The sequence below is a fragment of the Megascapheus bottae genome, chromosome 33, assembly GCF_031878675.1.
Source record: "Megascapheus bottae isolate mThoBot1 chromosome 33, mThoBot2.hap1, whole genome shotgun sequence".
Lineage (NCBI taxonomy): Eukaryota > Metazoa > Chordata > Mammalia > Rodentia > Geomyidae > Megascapheus > Megascapheus bottae.
In genome coordinates this window covers 7,024,480-7,046,798 of record NC_143541.1, presented here as the reverse complement: position 1 = coordinate 7,046,798, position 22,319 = coordinate 7,024,480, and the positions used below count along the sequence as shown (strand labels likewise).

Genomic DNA, 22,319 nt, shown 5'->3' with positions numbered 1-22,319 from the left:
GCCTCAGAGGAGCCTTGGCCTCAGAGGAAGGGGGCTCACTATGATCTGCAGCATCCCTCTTCTCCACAACTTGCTCATGGAAGCTGCCTGCAGCCAGGCCTGAGGTCTCAGGAAAAAGGGAAGCAGACTGGATCACATCCTCGCCCAGCCCCATCACTCCAGCATCCTCACCTAGGGATTCTCTTCTCCTCCCACAGCATTCACAGCAGCTCCAGCCCATGCTGTTGTAGTGCAGAGCAGCATTCGTTCATGAGGCCAGAGTGACACCATCTCACACTGCAGCGGTGGAGTGTGAGAGGGTCATGTGTGAGGCCCTGTGTAAAATCCTGAGTGTGCACATGCATTCACACCCCTACCCGTGAAGCTAATGAAAGAACATTACCAGTAATTCGGTGCCCACAAATTCAATAGCCGAGACAAAACAAACCTATTCCTCAAAAGACAAGCTGCCAAAGTGAGTGCGTGCGCGCACACACACACACACACACACACACACACACACACACACACACACAATCTGAACCAGTCTGCATCTATTAAAGAAACTGAATTAGTAATTAATAACCTTATTTTTATAGAAGGCACTAGGCAAAGATGTGCTGATGGGTCCATTATACCAAATAGTTAAAGGAAGAACTTTTTAATAATTCTCGACCATCTGTTCCAACATTATTCTAGCACCAAAACAAGACAGACATTATGGGGGGGGAGGGAGAGAGAACCTCTAACAAATACAGATACAAAATGCTCAGGGCTGGGAACCTAGTGGTAGAGTGCTTACCTAACATTCATGAAGCCCTGGGTTTGATTCCTTGTTTCCACATACACACAAAAAGCCAGAAATGGCATCGTGGTTCAAGTGGTAGAGCACTAGTCTTAAGAAAGCCCAAGGAGGGCCGGGAGTTTGGCCTAGTGGTTAAAGTGCTTGCCTAGCATGCATGAAGACCCGGGTTCGATTCCTTGGTACCACATACATAGAAAAAAGCTGGAAGTGGTGCTGAGGCTCAAGTGGTAGGGCTCTAGCCTTGAGAAAGTCCAAGGACAGTGCTCAGGCCCTGAGCTCAAGCCCAGGACTGGCAAAAAAAAGAAAGCCCAAGGACAGTGCCCAGACTCTGAGTACAAGTCCCAGGACTGGCAAAAAAATGCTCAATGATATATTAACAAATTAAAGACAGTAATACATAAAAATAATTGTACACCATGACCAAAAACCAGCCCCCTAGAATTTTCCTAGGTGTGCAGAGCTAGTTCAAGATCCCAAAGTCAATATAATCTACTACATCAATAGCTGAGGAAGAAAAATCACATAGTTTTAACAGTAATGCAGCAAAGGAATTAAAAAACAATCCCACACCCATTCATAATTTAGAATGCTCAGCCAGTTGGGGTGGGGCTTCACACTGTCATCCATGCTTGGAGGGAGAAGCCCGAGGACTGTGAGTTCAGGACTGGCCGGGCCTGTGTCATGAGACCTTGTCTCAAAGTCCCTTCTACAAACAACAAAACCACAGGAACCCCCACCCAAACCAAACCCAACCCATTCAGAACAGGAGAAGATTCGCAACCGCAGAGTTATCATCACACTTCATGATAAGAAATTCAAGTGTTCCTGCCAAGACCGGCAACTGGCAAGCATGCCCTGACCACCACTCTCCAGGAAGCTCCAGCTCGCGTAATGAGAAAAGAGAGCCCAGGCATGGGGACTAGGACGAATGAAACAAGAACTCTCTGCAAGCATCAGAAAGAATGAACAATGACCACCAAACAACAGCTTCTGAAGCAAGCAGTAAGCAACAGGGCGCCATCCACCACCTGGGCAGAGGACAGAGAGGGCTGGAAGGAGGACTGTAAGAAATCCTATGAGCTCAGAAACTGCTTTTAGAAATGAGGAGGGAGTGGCAAGGACAGGGGAGACAGCAGAGGAAGGGGAGGAAGGGGGCTGTTCAGAGGAGAAAAAGAAACTGGTTCAGCCTTGCCTGCACATCTGGGGTTGGCTTTGCAGCGATTGGGGAATGAAAATAGGGAGAAAAGGACAAGCAAAGGAATTATTCCCAGGGAATCTTTAATTTTCAGAAGGGAGGGAGCCAGCACCCCCATTCTTCCCTGCCCACCTCCACCCAGCTGCCAGCATCTACTCCTGGAGCTTCAGCAGCTCGCATTATGTGTGGGGGAAGCCACAGTCCCACACTTAGTCTGACACCAGGCTGTACGATCTGTACTCTTTTGAATTCTCTATGCCAGGAACCCTTCACAAGAAGACAATGGTGTCGGGCCAACCAAACAGAGAGCCCAAGTATCAAAACAGATGCAGCCCCTCCTCGAGTTGTTCTGGGGTGGATTTGCAGACTTTCACGCTATACTAGACATCACCTTGAACTATAAGTGACGAGTGTTTCATATTTTGTCTCCTTCTTGAGTATTATGAAACATTGTACATGAAATCTCTTGGTAAGAGTTCAACATTCATTTGTAATTTTTAAAGAATTCTTCACCAGGAAAGACAGGGGATTTTATTAGTCTAATAAAAGATTAGCCACTTGCAAACCAGCTGTGGTAACCTTGAAACCTCAAGATACTTGTGAGGCAGAAATTGGGGGGATTATGGTTTGAAGCTAGCAGAAGCAGAATGTTATTGAGACCCTGTCTCAATCAACAAGTGGGGCTTGTGACTGCATCTGTCATTCCGGCTGTACAAGAGACACAGGAAGAGGAGTCTGGCCTGAGGCTGGGATAAAAGTGTGTGTGTATGTGTGTATATGTTTAGACAGAGACCCTACCTAAAAACAAAACTAAACTAAAGCATGCCTCCAGTGGTAGAGTACTTGTTTAATAAGCTCAAAGCCCTGAGTTCAAACTATAGTACTGAGGAACAGTTGGGGGGGCGGCGCAAAAAAATCTGAAGAAAAAAGGAAAAGAACATCAACAAACAAACAAGAACCCCAGAGTGGTCATTAGGCTGCAGTTTTCCTTCTGAGGGTCAGCGGGGATGTGAGGACAATAACCAGCCATCAAAACTTCTCCCCAACCCCACACCGGAGCTCCGGTTCCATCGAACAGCGAGGGGAGCTTACACATAGGACTGGAAAGGAGAAATACAATTAACAGCACTCATGGATGGCATGGCATGAGTATGTTTCTGAAAAACATCTACAATGCTCCTCCCGCCCCATATGGTTATTAAGAGAACTCAATAGAGTTCTGGACACAAGCCTGCTGTCCTAGAACAAGCTCTATTCCTGCATGTCAGCAACACATAGAAAACACATTTAACATGCTTTTCATAATTGTATCAAAATTGCCAAATAACTAATGGAAAAAGCTAACAAAATATGTAGGAAACATTTATATCAAAAACTCAAAAATAAGAGCTCAGGGACAGCACCCAGGCCCTGAGTTCAAGCCCCATGACCAACACCCCCTCGCAAAAAAACAAACACAAAACACAAAAACCCTCAAAAATATAATAGAAAAAACTAAAAGAGTAGCTAACTAGAGAAAAGGTTAGCCCATATTCACAGAGACTGAGCAATTCAAGGCTATGGCCCCCTCTGTTTTTTCCATACAGAACAATTTTAGCCAGGTTCACACCTGTAATCCTAGCTACCTAATCTCAGCTGGGATAGCTGAGATGTGAGGATAGCAGTTCAAAGCCAAGCAGGGGAGGAAAGTCTGTGAGACTCTTATCTCTAGTTCATCATAGAAAAAGCCAAAAGTGGAGCTGTGGTGCAAGTGGTAGAGCATTAGCCTTGAGCAAAAATGAAGTGAAGGGACAGTGCCTAGGCTTGGAGTTCAAGCTCCAGGACCAGAAAAAAAAAATAGAAGAAGAAAGGAAGAAAGAACAATTCCTACCAAAACTCCCAGTACATCTGTGTGGAAACCCAGTACATCTGTGTGGAAATAGACATGCTGAGTCTACAACTTATATGAAAGATCCGAGTGCAGCCAGGGCAGAATTCAGAATACGCTGGAGGTCTCACACATCAGATATGGAAGCCAATCACAAAGCCGCAGTAATTCATACAATATGGTAACTGGTACAAAGATAGAAAGAGATCAGTGCAACAGAAAAGCAAGTGCAGAATGGACCCCACACATGCAAGGTTGCCTGCTTGGTGACAAGCCACGCAATAGCTGGGCAGTGGAGAGAGGGTGGTTCTTGAGTAAACAGAGTGGGGCCATTGGAGATTCCCAGGGGATAATGAACCTCTCCCTTCTAAGAGCACACACCCAAACCAGGCTCTCATGGGTTGCAAATCTAAACAGGAAATACGAGCCAGGAAACTTTTAAAGAAAAACAGACATCTTATCAACCTCAGATTGGCAAGGCATCTTCAACAGGAAATCTATCCATCCATCCATCCATCCATCCATCCATCCATCCATCCATCCATCCATCATCTGTCTATAGATAGATCTATAGAATGTATAGATACTGCTGGTGCAAGTATGAATTGACATAATCATATTCAAAACCATCTCCTAGAATACAACATTTCCTGTGGACCCCAAATGAAACGTGAATAGAAAAGCAACAGGCAGAGAGCTTGTAGAACCCTGGTGTTGGTTCTGCTTCTCTGGGTGCTAACTACACGTGAATGTTCTGTTGTTTGCAATAAGGAGGTTTGAACTCAGGGCCTAGTACTTGGCTAAGTAGGTGCACTATTTACATTTGTTATTTTTCAAATAGAATCTCAAATTTATGTCGGAACAAGCCTGGACCATGATTCTCCTAGCTATGTTTTCTGTGCAGCTTGAATGACAGCTGTTATCACCATGTCAGGTTTTCTTTGATTAGTTGAGATAGGGTCTCGGGAACATTCTGCCCAGGCTTGCCTGAATAGTGATCTTCCTGATTGCTGTCTCTTAAGTATCCAGGATTATAGGTGTGAGCCATAGCACCAAGCTTGCACAGGTATGTTTGTAAAAATTCTTTACACACGTTTCTTTATGTATGTTATAATTCAATAAAAAGGGTATATAAAAATGTTGCATAAGAGTTGGGTTGGGGGAATGATGGCATGAAACCTGCGGACCAACCAAGAAACCAGTGTCAGTATGTTAAGGAAGATTGCTCAAGAATTTTAGGACACTACTTTAAGAACTGCTCAATTAGAAGTTATAAAACAATCATGAAATTAGTCTTAACGTATAAATTCTTTTTCTTATTGGGTTCCCTGAACAATAAAGGTTAAATGCAAAGCCAACCAGGGTGCGCCGGCCAATACATAGGGGATAAAGATCCATCTTATCCTACAAGAGGAATAAGTAAAATTACCTTTGTGCTGAGAACTGATGTTCTTGGCTTTAAGGAAGACCACTTTTAAGAATACCATATTTTCAAACAAAGCAGGAAATTTTTCTCCCCCAAAACTAATGGAGTCCCATATTTACGAAATTAAAATGCCTAGATCAGTTGTTTTTTGAGATATTCCATTTAAAAGACAGTTGATGGGCTTAATCGATTCAAATGATCAAGTTTATGCTAATTATTTAATTTTTGTTTTATATCTTTATATAAACTTTTTTTTTTTTTTTTTTTGGCCAGCACTGGGGCTTGAACTCCAGGCTGGGGCACTGTCCTTGGGCTTTCTCAAGGCTAGAGCTCTACTGCTTGAACCACAGCACCACTTACAGCTCTTTTTTTTTTTTTTTGCCAGTCTGGGCTTGAGCTCAGGGCCTGAGCACTGTCCTTGGACTTTCTCAAGGCTAGAACTCTACCACTTGAGCCTCAGCACCACTTCTGGCTTTTTTCTATGTATGTGGTACCGAGGAATCGAACCCAGGTCTTCATGCATGCGAGGCAAGCACTTTAACCACTAGGCCAAACTCCCGGCCCCTTACAGCTCTTTTTATATGTATGTGGTACCAAGGAATCGAATCAGTGTCTTTATGCATGCTGGGCAAGCACCCATCACTAGGCCAAACTCTTGGCTTATCTTTTTTGTTTGTTTTTGCTTGAACTCTGGGCCTGGGTGCTGTCCCTGAACTCTTCGGCTCAAGACTATCGCCCTACTCTTGAGCCACAGCACCATTTCCAGTTTTTTGGTGGTTAAACTGGAGGCAAGAGACTCATGGACAGTGCCGGGGCAAGCTTTGAACCATGCTGCTAATATCTCAGCCTGCTGAGTAGCTAGGATCGCAGGCATGAGCCATCGGTGCCTGGCCTGGCCTATGTCTTTATATAAACATTTTAAGAAAGTTACTATTATATTTCACAACAGATTTGGTTTCCACAAAACCTTTCCGTGTTGTAGTTTTATTTGGCATTGTTCTTTCCCAATATCTTAAGCTCAGTTAAATGTTCAATTAGTAACATAAAACCCAAACCAGCTCAAGTCAAGATACTCAATTTTCTAACACCCCATGCAAGGTGCTTTCCAGGCTACCCAGAAGAAATAAATGACCTTGAGTGGCTTGTCAAGGTGAAAGATGCACAAGGTGGAGTGAAGAACTAGAAGCTAACTAATGATGGATGCAAGACTTCACTCTAGAACCTCGCAGAAGGGAGCTTTCACTACTGAAATAATCAGGAGTGACTTTCTGGTAACGATAGGATCTACTTTATGTGGAGCCAGAGGGGTGATTAAGATTGACGGCTGCTACTAATAGAATTCGAAGGGAAGCCAACACACACACACACACACACACACACACACACACACACACACACACACACACGCATGTGTGTGTACGCGCTGCTTCTCAGCCCTTTGGTAAAGATCACCTACCACTCAGTGTGCCCCTGCAGTACCAGACCTTGCCTAATAAACCGTAATGAAATGCACATCATCAAAAGTGCTTCTTGTCCTATCAGTTATTATACTGAAGAGTTAGACTGGGTTCCCTTAGGCCAGCTGCTTTTGTCTGGGGATAACTGTGGCTATGGTAATAGGTTTCTTTGGAAATGGCCAAGATGTTTTAAGTGCATCTGGCCTCCCCTGGAAAACTCACACTTTTAACATTTATTTGCATCATATTTTAATCTACTAAGAAAACTTACACAAGCCAGGTACGGTGGTGGTACACGTCTTAATCCCTGCAAGTGGGAGATTAAGGCAGGAGGATCAAGTATTTGAGGCTAGGTTGTGTTACCTAGCCAGATCCCAACTCAAACATACCAGGAAAGAAGCAAAGGAACCATGCTTGGGCAGACCACATAGACAGCAGGGCTGTGGGTTTACTTGCTCCCCACAGGGGAAGGTCGAGTTGCAGTGCGATTGTGTCTAGTCACCTCATGCCCAACATTTAATTGCCTAATGTGAAGGAAAAGAATGCAAGTGATAAAGCAACCAGATTTTGCTTTCTCCTGAAAAAAACAGCTGAATGAAACAAAGGGTTGCTTCGACACCTGTGTTGTTATTTAGGTTGCCTTTGGCCAGGACGAGGCACTGGGGTTTGGTTTCTTTCTTCTGGAGCTATGGTGAACAACATGCCTCAATCAGGGAATGCCTGCAATGGTGTGAAGTGTTCATGGAAAGGTTAGAATTGTTCCCTTGTGTTTTCTGGTGTGAGTAGATGGAATTACCAACCCCTAGGCATTAGTGCCTCGTCGAGAGTGATGAATGTCCAGGCATTAGTCACTTTACCAATCAAGAACCGACAGGGCATGGTAGAACTCGGACGGTGTTTCAGAGGGAGGAAAGAGAATCGATGGAGGTTACCAGGGTGGTTCTCAAGGGAATAGAAGATCAGAGCAAAGAATTGAAGAGGCCGAGGGAGAGGACCGAGAGAGGACGTGAGAGGAAGAGGGCTCCCCAAAGGAGCTTGCCAGCTGTGTGTGTGTGTGTGTGGAGGTCAAGGTGAGATGCAGAAAAGCCCAACAAGAGCCTGCAATTCATGCCCCAGGCAGAGGCTTGGTGCAGGGCAGTGGAAGCAAAGAAAATATGACAGATTCACGACACGTTATCCGACGAGCAGGGGCCAGAGCAATCTGCAAGAGGTGCTGCTGGGATGGTAGGGAGGAGCGGGGTGGTGGGAGGCTGGAGCGGTATCCTCGGGCAGCAGGAGGGCCTGTGGCTTGCTTGCTCTTGGGTAATGGGATGGGTCTGAGAAGGACCAGGCAGGTCAACTCCGGGGGTAGGGCAGGGAGCGAGGTGAAACACGTCTACATGGAACCAGTCCTGAGGAGCAGAAATGAGGGTGATGGTTGTCTGAAAACAGGTGTTCAGTGAATATCAGAAGATCGGTGTGGACAGACTGGGGGATTGAGTTCCTGTCAGTGTTTCCTGGATGGGAGAGAATTCAGGTCTTGAATGTCAGCTAAGAGGCCGGCCACATGGAAAATCTGGCCCAGATAAGGAAGGGCAGTTCATCTGTGGGTCTAACTGACAGCTGACAGTGTCCTCTGCCTTCCAATGCCACTCACCATGGTCTGGAATGTCAATTGTGTGCTGAAGATTTCTTACTCAAATAAGTTATGCAGGTCTAAAACACAGTGTATCAAATAACCATGAGACCTGAGTTCTGTAAGAGCTTTGCTGCCATAATTATCAGTGGCATGTGGCTTCTGTATCCCCAAATGAATTATATGGGAGAAACTGCATTTTTTTTTAAAAAAGCAACCTGGGACAAGTTGATAGAAACTAAGTTCTATCCAACTGAGGAGCCCAATTCATGAGGACACAGCCTAGCGGACAGAGCAGGAGGCGTTCCCGTGCGGGACAGGCTCCATGGTCTGTTCTGAATGTAAGGAAGGACAGCTAGACTAGCAGCATAACTGGTCCTGTTCAGTGGAGACAAGAAGAAACTTCCTCTGCACCAAGGAAAACAAAAATCCAAACAGAACAAAGGGCCAAGATGACTTTAGAACTTCCTAACCCAGGGGCCTATGGCCACCTTTATCCAGAAAAAATACATATGTACGATTGTACATACATATATATATATACATATATATATATATATATGGTATAGGACTAAAACTGCCCACCCAGTGTGCTTTAGATCTGTGCCCTCACAATCCATGGTGTGTGTGCTAATGCACAAGGTCACGGAGTACCGGTGAGGAATCACATGTGTACAAACTCCTGGGGCATGCTGGTGGGCAAGGCCGGCTTGGTTCTTAACTTCCTGGGCACTCCCTGGCTTGCTGAACACCAGGGTACAACCTTTGTGAACGTCCTGGAGGTTTCTGAACCCAGGGCTGCCTGCCATCCAAGGCCCCCAAGGACAGCGGTGAGCCCTCGATCACACGGATCATGCGGCTGTCAGGGCGTGGATGGCAGCCCTCTCGGTGTGCTTCTAAGGCACACCGTCATTGCTCAACAGACTCCAGAGGGCCAGCGTGTCATCATCTCCCTGTGTATGTGCTGAAGGAGTGAGACATTACAGAACATACACAGGATTGCGTCTGGCACTGGACGTGCAGGCCACCGGGCCTGGGTTGGGGATGTACCTTTCCATCTTGCCAGCTTGTATGGGGCTACTTGGGGTTCCTCACAGAGCTTTTGGTGGAAGAAAAGAAAAGCAAATGGGTGGCAGAAACAATGGGGCTGGGCAGGGGAGGTGGCTGGCCTCTCAGACCGGGCCAAGGATTAGACCCCTGGGGTGCTAACTCCAACCATGGCACCTTCTCCAGTGGCAAAGCCAGCTTCGTTGCCTGGCCTGGGGAAGAGTACTCGAACCTAGAAACCCCCACAGTAGACCCCCACAGTATTTCGTCTGTGTTGACCTTGGAGAGCTAGCGGTGATCATGAAAACATCACTTCATTTGTGTGCTTGGGCAGGGAGGGAAGAAGTAAAGTACTTAGAGTCATCTGTGAAGCACAAGAGAAATAAGAAACCCGGGTTCCTGGATGTTAGAAACTCAAAATCCTAACAAGAACAACACCCTCCACCCCCACCATTGAGGAGTAAGAGGGAGTCAGAGCCCACGTAAGAGTTAAATGACTGGTACAAAAACACTGCTCATCATCCATTTTTAAAGGACATACTCTCACCATGCTGCCCAGGCTGGCTCCAAACTTCTGGACTCAAGTGATCCCCTTATCTCAATCTCCCAAATATCGGGGATTAGAAGCACCTGCCACAATCCTCAGCAAAGAATCCTATTTTGTACTACACACGTGAAAGAAGAAGGTCGAGGCTATTCTCCTGGAGGGATTTGAGATGCAAAAATATTACACTGAAGCCAGGCGCGGTGGTTCACACCTATAGTTCTAGCTACTCAGGAGGCTGAGATCTGAGGATCAGGGTTCAAAACCAGCCGGCACTAAAGGACCTGAGACTCTTATCTCCAATTAACCTCTAGAAAATGGGAAGTGAGGCTTGGCTCAAGGGTAGGGCGGTAGCCTTGAGCTGAAAAGCTCAAGGACAACACCCAGGCCCAGGGGTAGGGTGGTAGCCTTGAGCTGAAGAGCTCAGGGACTGTGCCCAGTTCAAGCTTCAGGACCCATACAAAAAAAGAAATTACACTGAGAGGAATTTTTCTGCACAAAAGATCGGCATAGAATGAAAACTAAGTTGAGTCAGACAACCCACCCTGACCGTAAACTGCATCTGCCACCCAGTTAACGTAAAATATCTGCCATGTTGCATTCTAGGCATATTCTTTTTAAAGAGACAAAACTAATAAATTTTGACTCAAGAACTGTTTTTACAGTATAGCCAGGACATGTTTCCCTGAGGCCAGCTAAAAGTAATAGCTAAAGAAAGATGACAATCATTTTTATGGCTCAAAGGATGGACTAGAATGCAGTGAGCCTCCGGGTTGACAGGGCAGAGACTTGGAGACATACAATGACGGATGGCACAAACTCAAGCCCTGCACGCACACAAAATCACCCCAAATCAAAGTAGTGCTTCATGAAGCACGCCCCTATTCTTTTTGAAAAGAAAACTCAAAACTTCAGGCTGCCAGGAAAATGAGAAAGTCCGAAACCATTCATTTCAGCCACTAAATGACTTCATTTTACTGGGTTAACAAGAAGAGTATAAAACATACATTGCCTAAGTGAACATGAGCTACTTTTTTTTTTCCCTCATGCAATCTCTGAAAAGAGAGAGAAACAGAAAGACATGGTCATACAGGAACAAATATGAAGCGCACAAAGAAAAAGCTGTGCTGTAAAAATCCCCCCGTGGAAGGGGCTAAAGAGTAAAGAATTCAGGGCTCTGCAATGGCTCTGAAAAGTGGAGAATCGAGGTTCCTGCCTGCACTGCCAAACCTGAGCATGCGCACCACCTAGAAAGGACCCCATTTCCTCACGTGTAAGTGAGGTGCTCAGAATATGCATTCTCCAAGGCCTTCCTGGTGTGCTTTTCTTCAAGGCACTAGGGGCTGTGCTCATAGGAACCCTGAGTGATCTGAAAAAGGAACAGAACTTGCCCTTGCACACTGGGAGTGAGAGGAGCCCTGAGGATGCTTTAAGAGGAAGAAACAGACTGTGAGGGACAAAAACATCTAGGAGAGAGAAGCCTAAAAAATACGAGAGAAAAGGAAGAAACGCAATCCTTCAGGTATTTGAAAACACATGGTTGCTGGTGTGTGGGGAGTTATATAACCTCTGGGAAGCGTTTGGGGAGCCATGCTACCTCTGATGCTGAAAAGGAAGGAAAGATTCCATGCCCAGAGAGAAAATATGGATGAGGTTAAGGTCCCAAATGTGTGTCTAAGCATAGTAACCCAAGAAGGATTCAGATCCTGAAGTACACAGCAGAAGGCTCTGCCAGCAGCCCCTCCGCTCCCCCCCCCCCCAAGCACACAGAGCACCTGAGTGGACGAGAGTCACTTGAGAGGTGGCAACAGGCAGCGTGTCACCGAAGCGGTCACCCTCTGGGTCCAGAGTCTCACCCATCGCCGTACGGGACAAGATTTGCTCTCATTCACACTTGTTTGCTCTATTTCTTGGAAAAGATTAATCCCGTTAAAGGAAAAGAGCCTTTGTGAAGCCACCAGTGAGTCAAGACACCCGTTTCCAAATATTTGGGAGAAGTGGGAATAAACACAGAGAGGACCAGGCTGAAGTTGGCTGGCACCAACCTGAGGCTGAGCCAGCTGTGACAAAAATGGTATGTCACAACGTGGCTCACTGCTTTGGCAAGACTTGGTAGATTACAAGGGGACATTGCTTCACGTCTCGCCAGTGATCCGAGTTCGGTGTCTGGGAGGCGTGTTTGGACTCCAGAGTGAAGGCATAAAATACACAGCAGTTGCTTTTGGTCATGGGGCTAGGACCCCAGGGCCTGCTACTGTCCCTGAGCTCTGCAGCTCAAGGCTACCACCCTACCCCTGGAGCTACAGTGCCACTTCCAGTTTTCTAGTGGGTCATGGGAGATAAGAGTATCTCTCTTAGTGCCTGGGCAGGCTTTGAACTGTGATCCTCAGATCTCAGCCTTCTGCGTAGCTAGGGTGACAGGCGTGAGCCACTGCGCCTGGCTAAAAACTTTGAATTCTTGTGAAACACCACATAGCACTTATCTGGCCAAAGTTTTTCTTGGGTGTCTTTTTCTGGCTGAAGCTTACATTAACTGAAGAAAACTTTGGAATCAAATATGTTTTCACAAACCTGGGTGCTCCTGCCATATAGTCTATCTAGGATATTTTTTTACCCAAAAAGTTCATTCCTGTGGTAGAATTTAAGTAGCTGTCCAAGACGGCACGGAGGATGGGGAAATTTCTGTTTTCTACAGCCAACTTTATAAACTTGTTTATCCATCAATAGCAACTTCAACCCTGTTTTCCACACTTGGTTTTCAAAAGAAATGCTATTATTATCATAATGAAAAATGAAATAATAGAGTTCTATCTCAGAAGAACCACATTACTAGGAAGTAGGGGGGGGGGAGACCAACCCTGCTAGGCTGGCAAGGAATTGTGGTCAGTTTTGTAATCAGGAAGACCTGGCTTCTTACTCAAGGCCTTTGCCCTTTTTGGCACAGAGCAGCGTTAGCCGTGCTTAGCTGCCAATGCAAGAGCAGGTCTGGTTACACCGTGGCCCAGTGAGGCTGCAGGCCCGTGGGTTTTCAGAGACGTGGGGGTGGCGTGTCGGAGGGCAGCACGCATCTCTATGCTCTCAACTGGAATAGCTGCGAGTCTAGTTGTTCTGACACGGAGTAACTAACCATTCATTCCTCGAGGAGAGGCTGTCTGCTCGAGCTGGGAGCAGTGATGCAGAATAAAACAGAGATGGTGATGAAAACCTCCACCAAAGTGACACTAAGGTAATACCCGCATGAACGCTGCTCTGGAACATTCCGGGTCATGGAGGGAATTATCACAGCGTAGAATTCATGATATTGATACTGCAGTTCAAATGCTCCAGAAAAGCATTTCTCCTCTCCCCTCAGGGCTTGACCATCTCACCCAGCGTCCACAGTGATTCCCCACAACTTGGCTACAGAGAAGATCCAGCGTTCACGGATGTGCTGGAACCCAAGAATCCCTGTAGGACTCACAGGTCAAAATCAGTTTTTCATGGACTGGATCCAGCCTGCAATCCCACTCTGCCTGGTGCTATGCTTACCTGGGGCCCAGATGCCTGCATCAGTCTTCTTCGCCGGGGCGGCCTCCCAGTGAGAGGAAAAATCGGGCAGCACAATCAAGGTTTAAGGAATGGCTGTACAATCTCCCGCCCATGTGCAGAGGCCAGCGTGGGACTCGATTCTCGAGTCTAGACTCCAGTTCTGCACGGGGGACACACAGCATGCATGCAAGCACGTGCCTGGGCGCTGCCTATTCCGTTATTATTTCCTTCCATCTTTTTTTTTTCTTTTGGTGGAGGTATGCTTGCACCAGGATTTAAACTCAGAGCTTCCTGCTCTCAGCCACAGTGCTCTGCTATTTGAGCCACATCTCCAGTCCTCTCTTTTATTCCCTCTCCTCATTTTTCCCACAGTTGCCATTCAACTTGCACAATGGCTGTAGTAAAGGCCTCTACTAGTTCTGTGCTTCTGTGAAGTTCCTTTGAACTAAATTGTTCCACGAGCCTTATGTCCTGTTTCTATGACCACATCTGCCCTCTCCTGTCTTCTCTCCTTGGGTTGGACTGTTTTTGTTTGCTTTTTTTTTTTATTGGAAAGAAAGAAGATCTCTCCTGCTCCAGTATTTCATTTGTTTATTCAACAAATATTTGTTGGCAATGGAGTGGGAGGCGAGGAAGAAGCCAGGTGTGAGAGATGCGAGAGAGGTGATCCTGGGCCAGATGGAGGCGTCCTTATCTCACAGAGTTCAAAAGTAGTTGGTAAACAAGAGCTGCAGTTTTGGTAAACAGAATAGGGCAGGAAGCAGCTCAGACAACTCCCCAGCACACCAGTCACCAAGCGCCCCAGTTATGAAGAGCTTACAGTAACACAGTAAAGATGCTCTCTGCACACTTGATGACAGTGATAATCTTCTCTCCCATCACATTAGGTCATTAACAAATGACCTAGCAGCCAGGGGCTGGTGGCTTGTGCCTGCCTGTAACCCTAGCTATTTAGGAGAATGAGACCTAAGGATCATGGTTCAAAGCCAGCCAGGGCAGAAAGTCTGTAAAACTCTTTATCTCCAATTAAGCACACACACACACACACACACACACACGCCAAAAGTGGAGGTGTGGCTCAAGTGGTAGAGTGCTAGTCATGAACAAACGGCTCAGGGGCAGAGCTCAAGTCCTGAGTTCAAGGCTAGGATTGACACAAGAAAGGAGAGGAGAGAGAGAAACAAAGGGAGAAAAGAAATACTGCATTCATTGACACCAAGATGGGTGAAAATGTTCACAGCCAGCCTCATCTTTACTAATTATGCGTCTCCTTATCAATTTTATTTTACAACTGTGCATTCACCCACCCGTCACTGCCCAGTCTTTGAGCATCGCCAAGCACTCAGGATGACTGCAGGCGTGGAGGCGAATGTGTCTGGAAGTCACCACTGCTATTCTCAACGAGTGCACTGAACTCTGAAGGCCAGTGTACATGCCCTGATATCAGAAATAAAGTGTTAGAATTGTTCCATCAGAGACTGCACACACCACCAGAAAATCCCTGACTCATGACATGTACCTGAATGTTCTGATCTTCAGTCTTCACATTCCCCAATGTTGCACTGTGTGTGTGTGCGCGCGTGCGCGTGTGCCAGTCCTGGGGCTTGATCTCAGGGTGTAGATGCTGTCCCTGAGGTTTTGCGCTCAAGGCAGGTAGGTGCCCTACCACTCAGAGCCACAGACCCACTTCCAGCGTGGTTAGTGGTTAATGAGAAACAGGAGTCTCGTGCACTTTCCTGCCCCAGCAGACTTCAAGCCCAATCCTCACGCATCAGTCTCCTGGGAAGCCAGGGTTACAGGTGTGAGCCACCGGTGCCTGGCTTGTGTCCTGTCCTTTAGAGGAGACCTTAGGCCAGCCCCACAGTAGAGCACAGTGAACTGCCGTGTCACAGAAGGACTTGGCCAGGACCTTCTCGGCACCTGGAGCGAGCATTTTAAGCTCACTCCTAAATGTTCTGGAGCTCCGATGGGGGGCATCTGCCTTTCTGTACCCCCAGAACACTGAGACCCCCCCCCACCCCTGGCCCTCTGGCTGGCTGGCACTGAGATTGTGGGGATGGCTTTTGTTGACCACGGGGGTGATGAAAGAATAGTGGCTTGCTACATTTCCGTCACGCGTGTCACTCAGGGAGGAGCTCAGAGGCCTAGTGAGCTGGTGGTGGTACCCGTTTCCTCCCTTCCAACACAACCTCACGTTCCCAAGGAAACATCTCGGTGGTGGCCCCCGTCCTGGCTGGGCGTGGCTGGCCTGGCTGGGCGTGGCTGGCGGGGACCTCCGACCTCCCAGGCTGGTTGCATCAGCCTGGGGTTTCTTCACAGTCACAGGGGAAGCCAACAGGCACACGCCTCGGGGAACAGACACTCCCGTACCCCGCATTTGGGCATTCCCACAGAAGGAGACACCCGGGCTGCAGAAGGGGATGGGGCGGGAGGGAGGGGGAGGTCCTCTGAATGGCAGAGCCCAGTCACAGGAGCATTTAGTAAGTCATATTTTAAGATGCAATTAGGATGCCAGATAATTGCATTGTCTTGATTGAAAGTAAAATGACTCAAGGAAATAATGGATGACCTGAAGTCAGTGGCTCTGGCAGATGTGAATTTGATATTTTTAGCTGGGCATGGTAAGGTACACCTGTAATCCCAGTTACTTGGGAAGTAGAGGCAGGAGGGCAAAGACAGGGAAGACACTTGAATCCTGGCACAGAGGGTCTCATACATCAAGACAGAAGCCTGGCTGGACATGATCTTTTTCTTTTTTTTCTTTTTCCAGTCTTAGGCTTGAGCTCAGCACCTGAGCACTGACCTTGGGTTTTTTCTCAAGGCTAGAGCTCTACCACTTGAGCCTCAGCACCACTCCCAGCCTTTTTCTATGTATGTGGTACAGAGGAATTGAACCCGGGTCTTTGTGCATGCTAGACAAGGACTCTACCACTAGGCCAAACTCCTGGCCCTGGACATAATCTTTGAGGCCCTATAATCCATCTTTAGAAGGAAAAGGCCTCTCTCCAAAATACAATAATTCTATTTTTAAAAAGCTTTACTTAAATTTATTTTTCTTTTTAGAGACACAAATCACAACTTGTAAGAAACTTGTTAGGAAACACAGAAAAACAAGCAAATAATAATTTGCACATTGAAATGGTCCACAGCTACGTACCTAGAGCCAGAACTATTGTTGTTGACAGATCTTTCTAGTTTTCCCATAAAAATCAAACCCACGCACACTGGTCCTCTCCCCAGCATTTATTAAGTGCTGGTACTGAGGTTTGATTTTGTTTTTGAGAGGAGGCCTCAGCCTTCTGCCCCTCTCCCTGTGTTGCTCAGGCAAGGCTCAAATGGCTCAAAGGATCTTCGGAGCTCAGAAGAAGAATTCTGTGTGTGTGTGTGTGTGTGTGTGTGTGTGTGTGTGTGCAAACACAGGGTCTTCCCGGGCATCCTGAACTCATGATCCTGCTGCTTCAGTCTCTCAAATGATATTACAGGTGTGGGCTCCAAACGGTTCCATCTCAGAAAATCATTACTAAGATCCTTTTGGATTCCTATGGAAAGCTATTTAATAACAGGCCTGTAAGTGCTGTAAGGGTCAGTGGAAGTTATACACATTGCGTTATTCTTGCTCCACTTCCATGCTACTGTGCCTTTCCTATTGGAAAACCATGGCCAACAGCCTAAAACAAAAGCCATCAGAAGAAAAACCAACAGAAAGCTTCCTTTCCCTCACCCTCTTTCCTTCAAAAGTTAATTTTTGCAGTACCTGGAAAAGTCTAACCTGTCTATCTACTTTTTACTCTTTTCCAGGTGCTGTGCTTTTGAACCAGACACATCCTGAGCTATGCTAACTTGCCTCTGCATGCTCATCTCTGAGAAAGCCCAGGAATTGGGTTCTAGCATGAGAAAACACCACCACTGGCCACATTATCAGCACAGGTTTGTGTTGCAGGAAATCCTGAAGCTCCAATAGCACTGGTCTTCAGGTTTTATTTATTGCTTCTTATCAGTTACTTGTCGAGTTCTTAGGCTCATATGGATGAAATACTATATTTCAGCCAGCTCAGAACTGCAGGACTTGAGCAGGGGTTTAGCTCATGTAAAATAGGCAATTAGCACTGTTCCAGTGTGCTAAGGGAAAAATACTCACTACTAAAATCCCAACCGGGCATGGTGGCTCACGCCTATAACCCTAGCTACTCAGGAAGCTGAGATCTGAGGATCAAGGTTCAAAGCCAGCCCAGGCACAAAAGAACCTGAGACTCTTATCTCCAATTAACCTCTAGAAAATGGGAAGTGGGGCTTGGCTCAAGGGTAAGGGCAGTAGCCTTGAGCTGAAGAGCCCAGGCCCAGAGTTCAAGCCTCATGACCCACAAAACAAAACAAAACCAAACAACAAAAAGCAAACCACCAAAATCATAGAGTCATGTATAGTACAGGAGAAATCAACACACTGAACTCTTAACTCTGTGTGTGAGTGTGTGCCTGTGTGTGTGTGTTGGTTCTGGGGATTGAACTCAGGGCTTGAGAGCTGTCCCTGAGCTTTTATTGCTCTACCACTTGAGCTACAGCTCAATTCGAGCCTTTTGGTGATTGAGTGGAGATAAGCGTCTCATAGACATTCCTGCCTGAGCTGACTTTGAACTGTGATCCTCAGATCTCAGTCTCCTGAGTAGGTAGGGCCACAGGTATGAGCCACTGATATCTGGCTTGAACTCCTGACTTTTCATGTAAGGAAAACCAGCTTCAGAGGAAAGAAATGGTGTTCCTCAGGCAGTAGCAGAGTTTGAACAGCAAATCAAGCTTCGTGATTCCTAGTTCCACGTTCTAGCCTAGGCTCCATTTCATTAAAATAAGGCAATGTCTGAACCCAGGCCCAGGTCAACCATCGGCCATGTGATCACTCACGACATATGCTTATCAGCATGCGATTGCATTCATTGGTGCATGGTGAATCAGGCAGCTACCACAGTCCCAGAACAGTGTGGGTTGTCTGGTCTACCTAACAGTCACCATTATCTAAAACATAAAGATCATCAGGAGAAAATATCCACGTCCTGGTAGCCACGGAAGAACACAAACAAGGGCCCTGGAAGGGCACAGTGTTTCCTCCCTTTGCAGTTCAGAATTATCCGGGCAGCTCATGGCAGCAGAAGGGAGAATGACAGCCCAGATTGCACACAGCTTTGATGTGGAGCCCAGCGGCCGAGCTCAGGGGCAGAGCACCTGCCCTGTGCACGAGGCCTGGTTTCCACTTCCCCAGTGGGAAAACCCAAGGGCAGCACACCTTTGCTGGTGTCTCTGTGGTCAGAAGGGCTGAGCGTTGGGCCTGGGCTTGAATTCCGTCACCTACAAATGTTTCCTCATCGAAAAGAGGAATCATGAGGATTAGGCATGACAAAATGGACTCTCAAATTTATAGTACGAATTCTTATCATCGAACTGTAATCCTTTATGAGAATCCAACTAATAAAATTGTAAGAGTGGCTAGCAAGTAGCATTGTTCTCACTCTCCTCTTCAAAGGACCTGGAACTCACATTTTAGAAGGAAAGGGTGGGTGAGTTTTTCCATTATGTAAGCTAAGCACACACATGTACACACATATGCAACATTAGCTTGGCATTTGGTGTTTCCTAGCAGTACTTTGCTTTTTAAAGTCAATATTCTTTCTATCACATGCTTATTTCAACAACTCCCCATCCTCATTCACATTTCCTCAGCTGACCCCGAACAGGCTTTCTTTTTGGCAGTGCTGGGGTTTGAACCCGCTGCCTTGAGCTTGCTACCTAGGCAATCTACCACTTAAACATACCCCTAGGACCACCCCTTTTTCTTCTTTTTCTTATCATGCCCAAGTACCAGCACACAGAGGAGTAGAAACAAGGCCACACAAGAAAGTGGGTAGCCTGGTCTAGGCGAGTGGCAGGGCAGACCAGTGGGAAAGCCTACATCTCTTGTGGATGTGTCCAGCTTGAATCCTGGGTCCGCTGTGATATTGAGTGTACAGGAGACGTGGGATGGAGAACCAAGCCACATGACAACCCAGGAAAATCACTGACGCACTTAGCCCCTGTAGTCAGAGGCCTGAAAATGAAGGGGCCAGTGGGTTGTGGGAAGGACAATTATGCTAGGGTTTGAAAACATTTAAAAGATGCATAACCAAATACATGTTGTCTTCTTTGATTAGATTTAAGTGGAAACAGACTGAATACTGTGGACTGGGCACAGTGGCTGACACCTATAAATTCATTTACCTGGTAAGAAGAAATGGAGAGTATCATGTTTAAGGCGGGTGGCAGGGGTGGAGAGAAAAGGGGGATTGCGCAATCTTCCTCCCCAACCTCCCATTTCAGCAAATAAACTAGGTACGCTGGTTCGTTCCCGCAGTCTGGGACTAAGCATTCTGTTTTACTATCAATTCAACTAAAGGTTTTCATTACTAAACTTGATCCTGATTTTCCTGAATCAGTATTTCTGAGTTTATGAAATAACGTTTTTTTTACTTCTAGCATTCCTACATTTATTAGCTGGCATTTGTCAGAACTTCCTTTGAGACCTAAGGCTATGGGATTCCTACAGGGAAGAAAGATTAAATGTCTATTTCCATATCACACTTCCTCAGTGAGGTAGAACCTCTCTCCATTGGATGTTCCCATGATAAAACACATCTAACTTACCTTTCCCTCCAAATCCCCAGGTTATTTTATTTTTTGCTGGTCCTAGATCTTGAACTCAGGGCCTAGGAACTGTCCTTGGGCTTTCTCAAGGTTAGTGCTCTACTGCTTGAGCCACAGCACCACTCCCAGTCTTTTCTGTGTATGTGGTATCAAGGAATCAAACCCAGGCCTTTGTGCATGCTAGGCCAGCATTCTACCACTTAGCCACATTCTCAGTCCCTGTTTTCAGATTTTAACTAGTAGTTACTCTTGACAGATGGTTAGACCACATCACAAATGGAACTGGCTCTTTCCAAGCTATGGGAGATGCCAGTCTGGCTGTGAAAAGCGAGTCTCTGATTCTGGACAGACTAAATCACCTCTGCTTTGCGCTCACAGTTCTTTTCTGAGAATGTACTGAGATCTAGGAAGTAAGACTCGATGGACAAGAAATGAGGTTCTCAGGTCAAACACTGCCACACCCTCCCCCCACAATAAAGATAAAATTGGGTCTTAATCAGCCTTTCCCTGATTCTGTTTTCATTTGTTATCTGTTGCACACAGACAGAAGAGCAGCTCCAAAAGCCTCCAGCCACTCTGGGCAAACTGACAAAGATCCTACACACTGAACGGAGGGGAAAGGAGGCCGAATTGCTTCATTGTTTGTGACTTGGGAACCCGAAGAGGTAGAGGAGCCAGAATCTTCTTGGGGACTCAGAGAGCACAATTCCTTCCTCAGGCAGGAGAAAGAAACAATGGCCAAGCCCTGGCTCGTGCACTCCGAGGAGGTGCCATTGTCTGCGCCATTGTTCTGCCTGTGTACTGCCTGGGGGAAATGTGTTGCTATCCGTGGGAGGCCTCTCAAGAGGGCTAGGAAGCTTCCACACCAAGGCAGCAGGAGTTACCACTGACAACACCAGGCAGGAAGGCCAGGACGTGGTGGCCACTGTAGGTGAAGGGGACCCTGAGGAGGCGGGGGGGGGGGGGGAGGGGGGAGAACTGGGGTGAATGAGGAGAGAGCGGGGTGCACAGAAAATGGCAGTGTTAGGATAAGATCTTCATTTGTGCAAGAAATTCTCAAGAATACTATAACCTCCTCTCACTCCTTGTTTCTACCTGGGGAAACAAAGGCACAGAGGTTAAGTGGCTGCCACCGGGCCCTCTCTGAGCTGCTCTCGAAGCTGCTGTGTGACACATTACCATTACACTTCTCTGGTTCCACTACAACAATGGTTTTTCCTCCATCCATCAGGAGGCAAGCATGGAGTGCATATCCTTAGGAAATCAAGTAGCTTTCCCGGGGCCCCTAGTGGACAGTTCCACGAATTTTAGTGAACAGGGCTGAGCTCTGTGACCTTTGCAAGGCCTGGTGAGCCCTGCAGTCCTTGCATCCTGGCTGCGGCCCGCTCCTCTGCCCGCCAGTCACTGAGGCCTGTTGTTTCCTGACTGTCCCGCAGTTCACTTCTGTCCCCTGTCCCCCCCGCCCCCCGCCTCATGCACTGGGGAGACACAGAGACTTGACAAAGTCCCTAATTCTCTATTTCTGGCGTGGGTTTGGATCTGGCATGGTACCCCTGCTTTATGTCCTCAATTTTGCTTTCACACTGCTGACCTGATAGGACAGTTCGCTCTTGGCTCTAGGGAACAGTTTGGGTGCCACTGTGGATGTGCCGCCGTTCTGTGGGAAGGGGCTGCACGGGCCCAGAGGCAGAGCCAACGAGGAACAGGCATGAGCAGTGGTTTCCACGTCCACATTTCTGACATGCACAGTAAAGCTTTTATAATGCCTCTTCGTTCTGTCCATGTTTAGGAGCTGCCATCGTAACAACTGATTTACACCTAATTGGCACGCGCATTTAAGTCACATTATAATAGAAGTGATGTGCGTACTGAGAATTGTAAGAAAATCCTTTCTTGAAGGGTGCAGTTTAATCAAGGAACAGTGAGACAGAGCTATAGAAAAATTGCTAAAACTGGCTTGAAGGATGTGCTAACATCTCGTTCCATAAACACAGTAAGCGGTGGTGAGAAGGTGGCAGGGGGGGGGATGGGCCTGGAGCTGGATCTTCCATGGGGATGGAAGAGCAGGCTTGATGGTGTCTGACGTCTGCCACCCAGTGAATTGTCACTGTCATGGTTCATTATCATCGATGCTCTACCCTAAATAGAAGAAGCAGTCTATACTCTGTAGGCTTACTGTGATAACTGCAC

The 22,319-nt window shown here is 46.9% G+C and overlaps 1 protein-coding gene across 5 annotated transcripts in view; it reads right to left on the bottom strand.

The window, feature by feature from the left end:
• Pparg (peroxisome proliferator activated receptor gamma) overlaps positions 1 to 22,319 on the bottom strand; it is a 102,051-nt gene that overhangs the window by 40,676 nt on the left and 39,056 nt on the right. For 2 of the 5 annotated variants that reach the window (XM_090324002.1, XM_090323998.1), the window contains exon 1: positions 11,711 to 11,914. The exons of the other annotated variants lie outside the window; for them this stretch is intronic. In XM_090324002.1, the coding sequence (XP_090180128.1) occupies positions 11,711 to 11,795 (85 nt within the window). In that variant the 5' untranslated portion in view covers positions 11,796 to 11,914. Of the gene's footprint in view, positions 1 to 11,710; positions 11,915 to 22,319 lie in introns of those variants that run through there. 5 annotated transcript variants of the gene reach the window in all.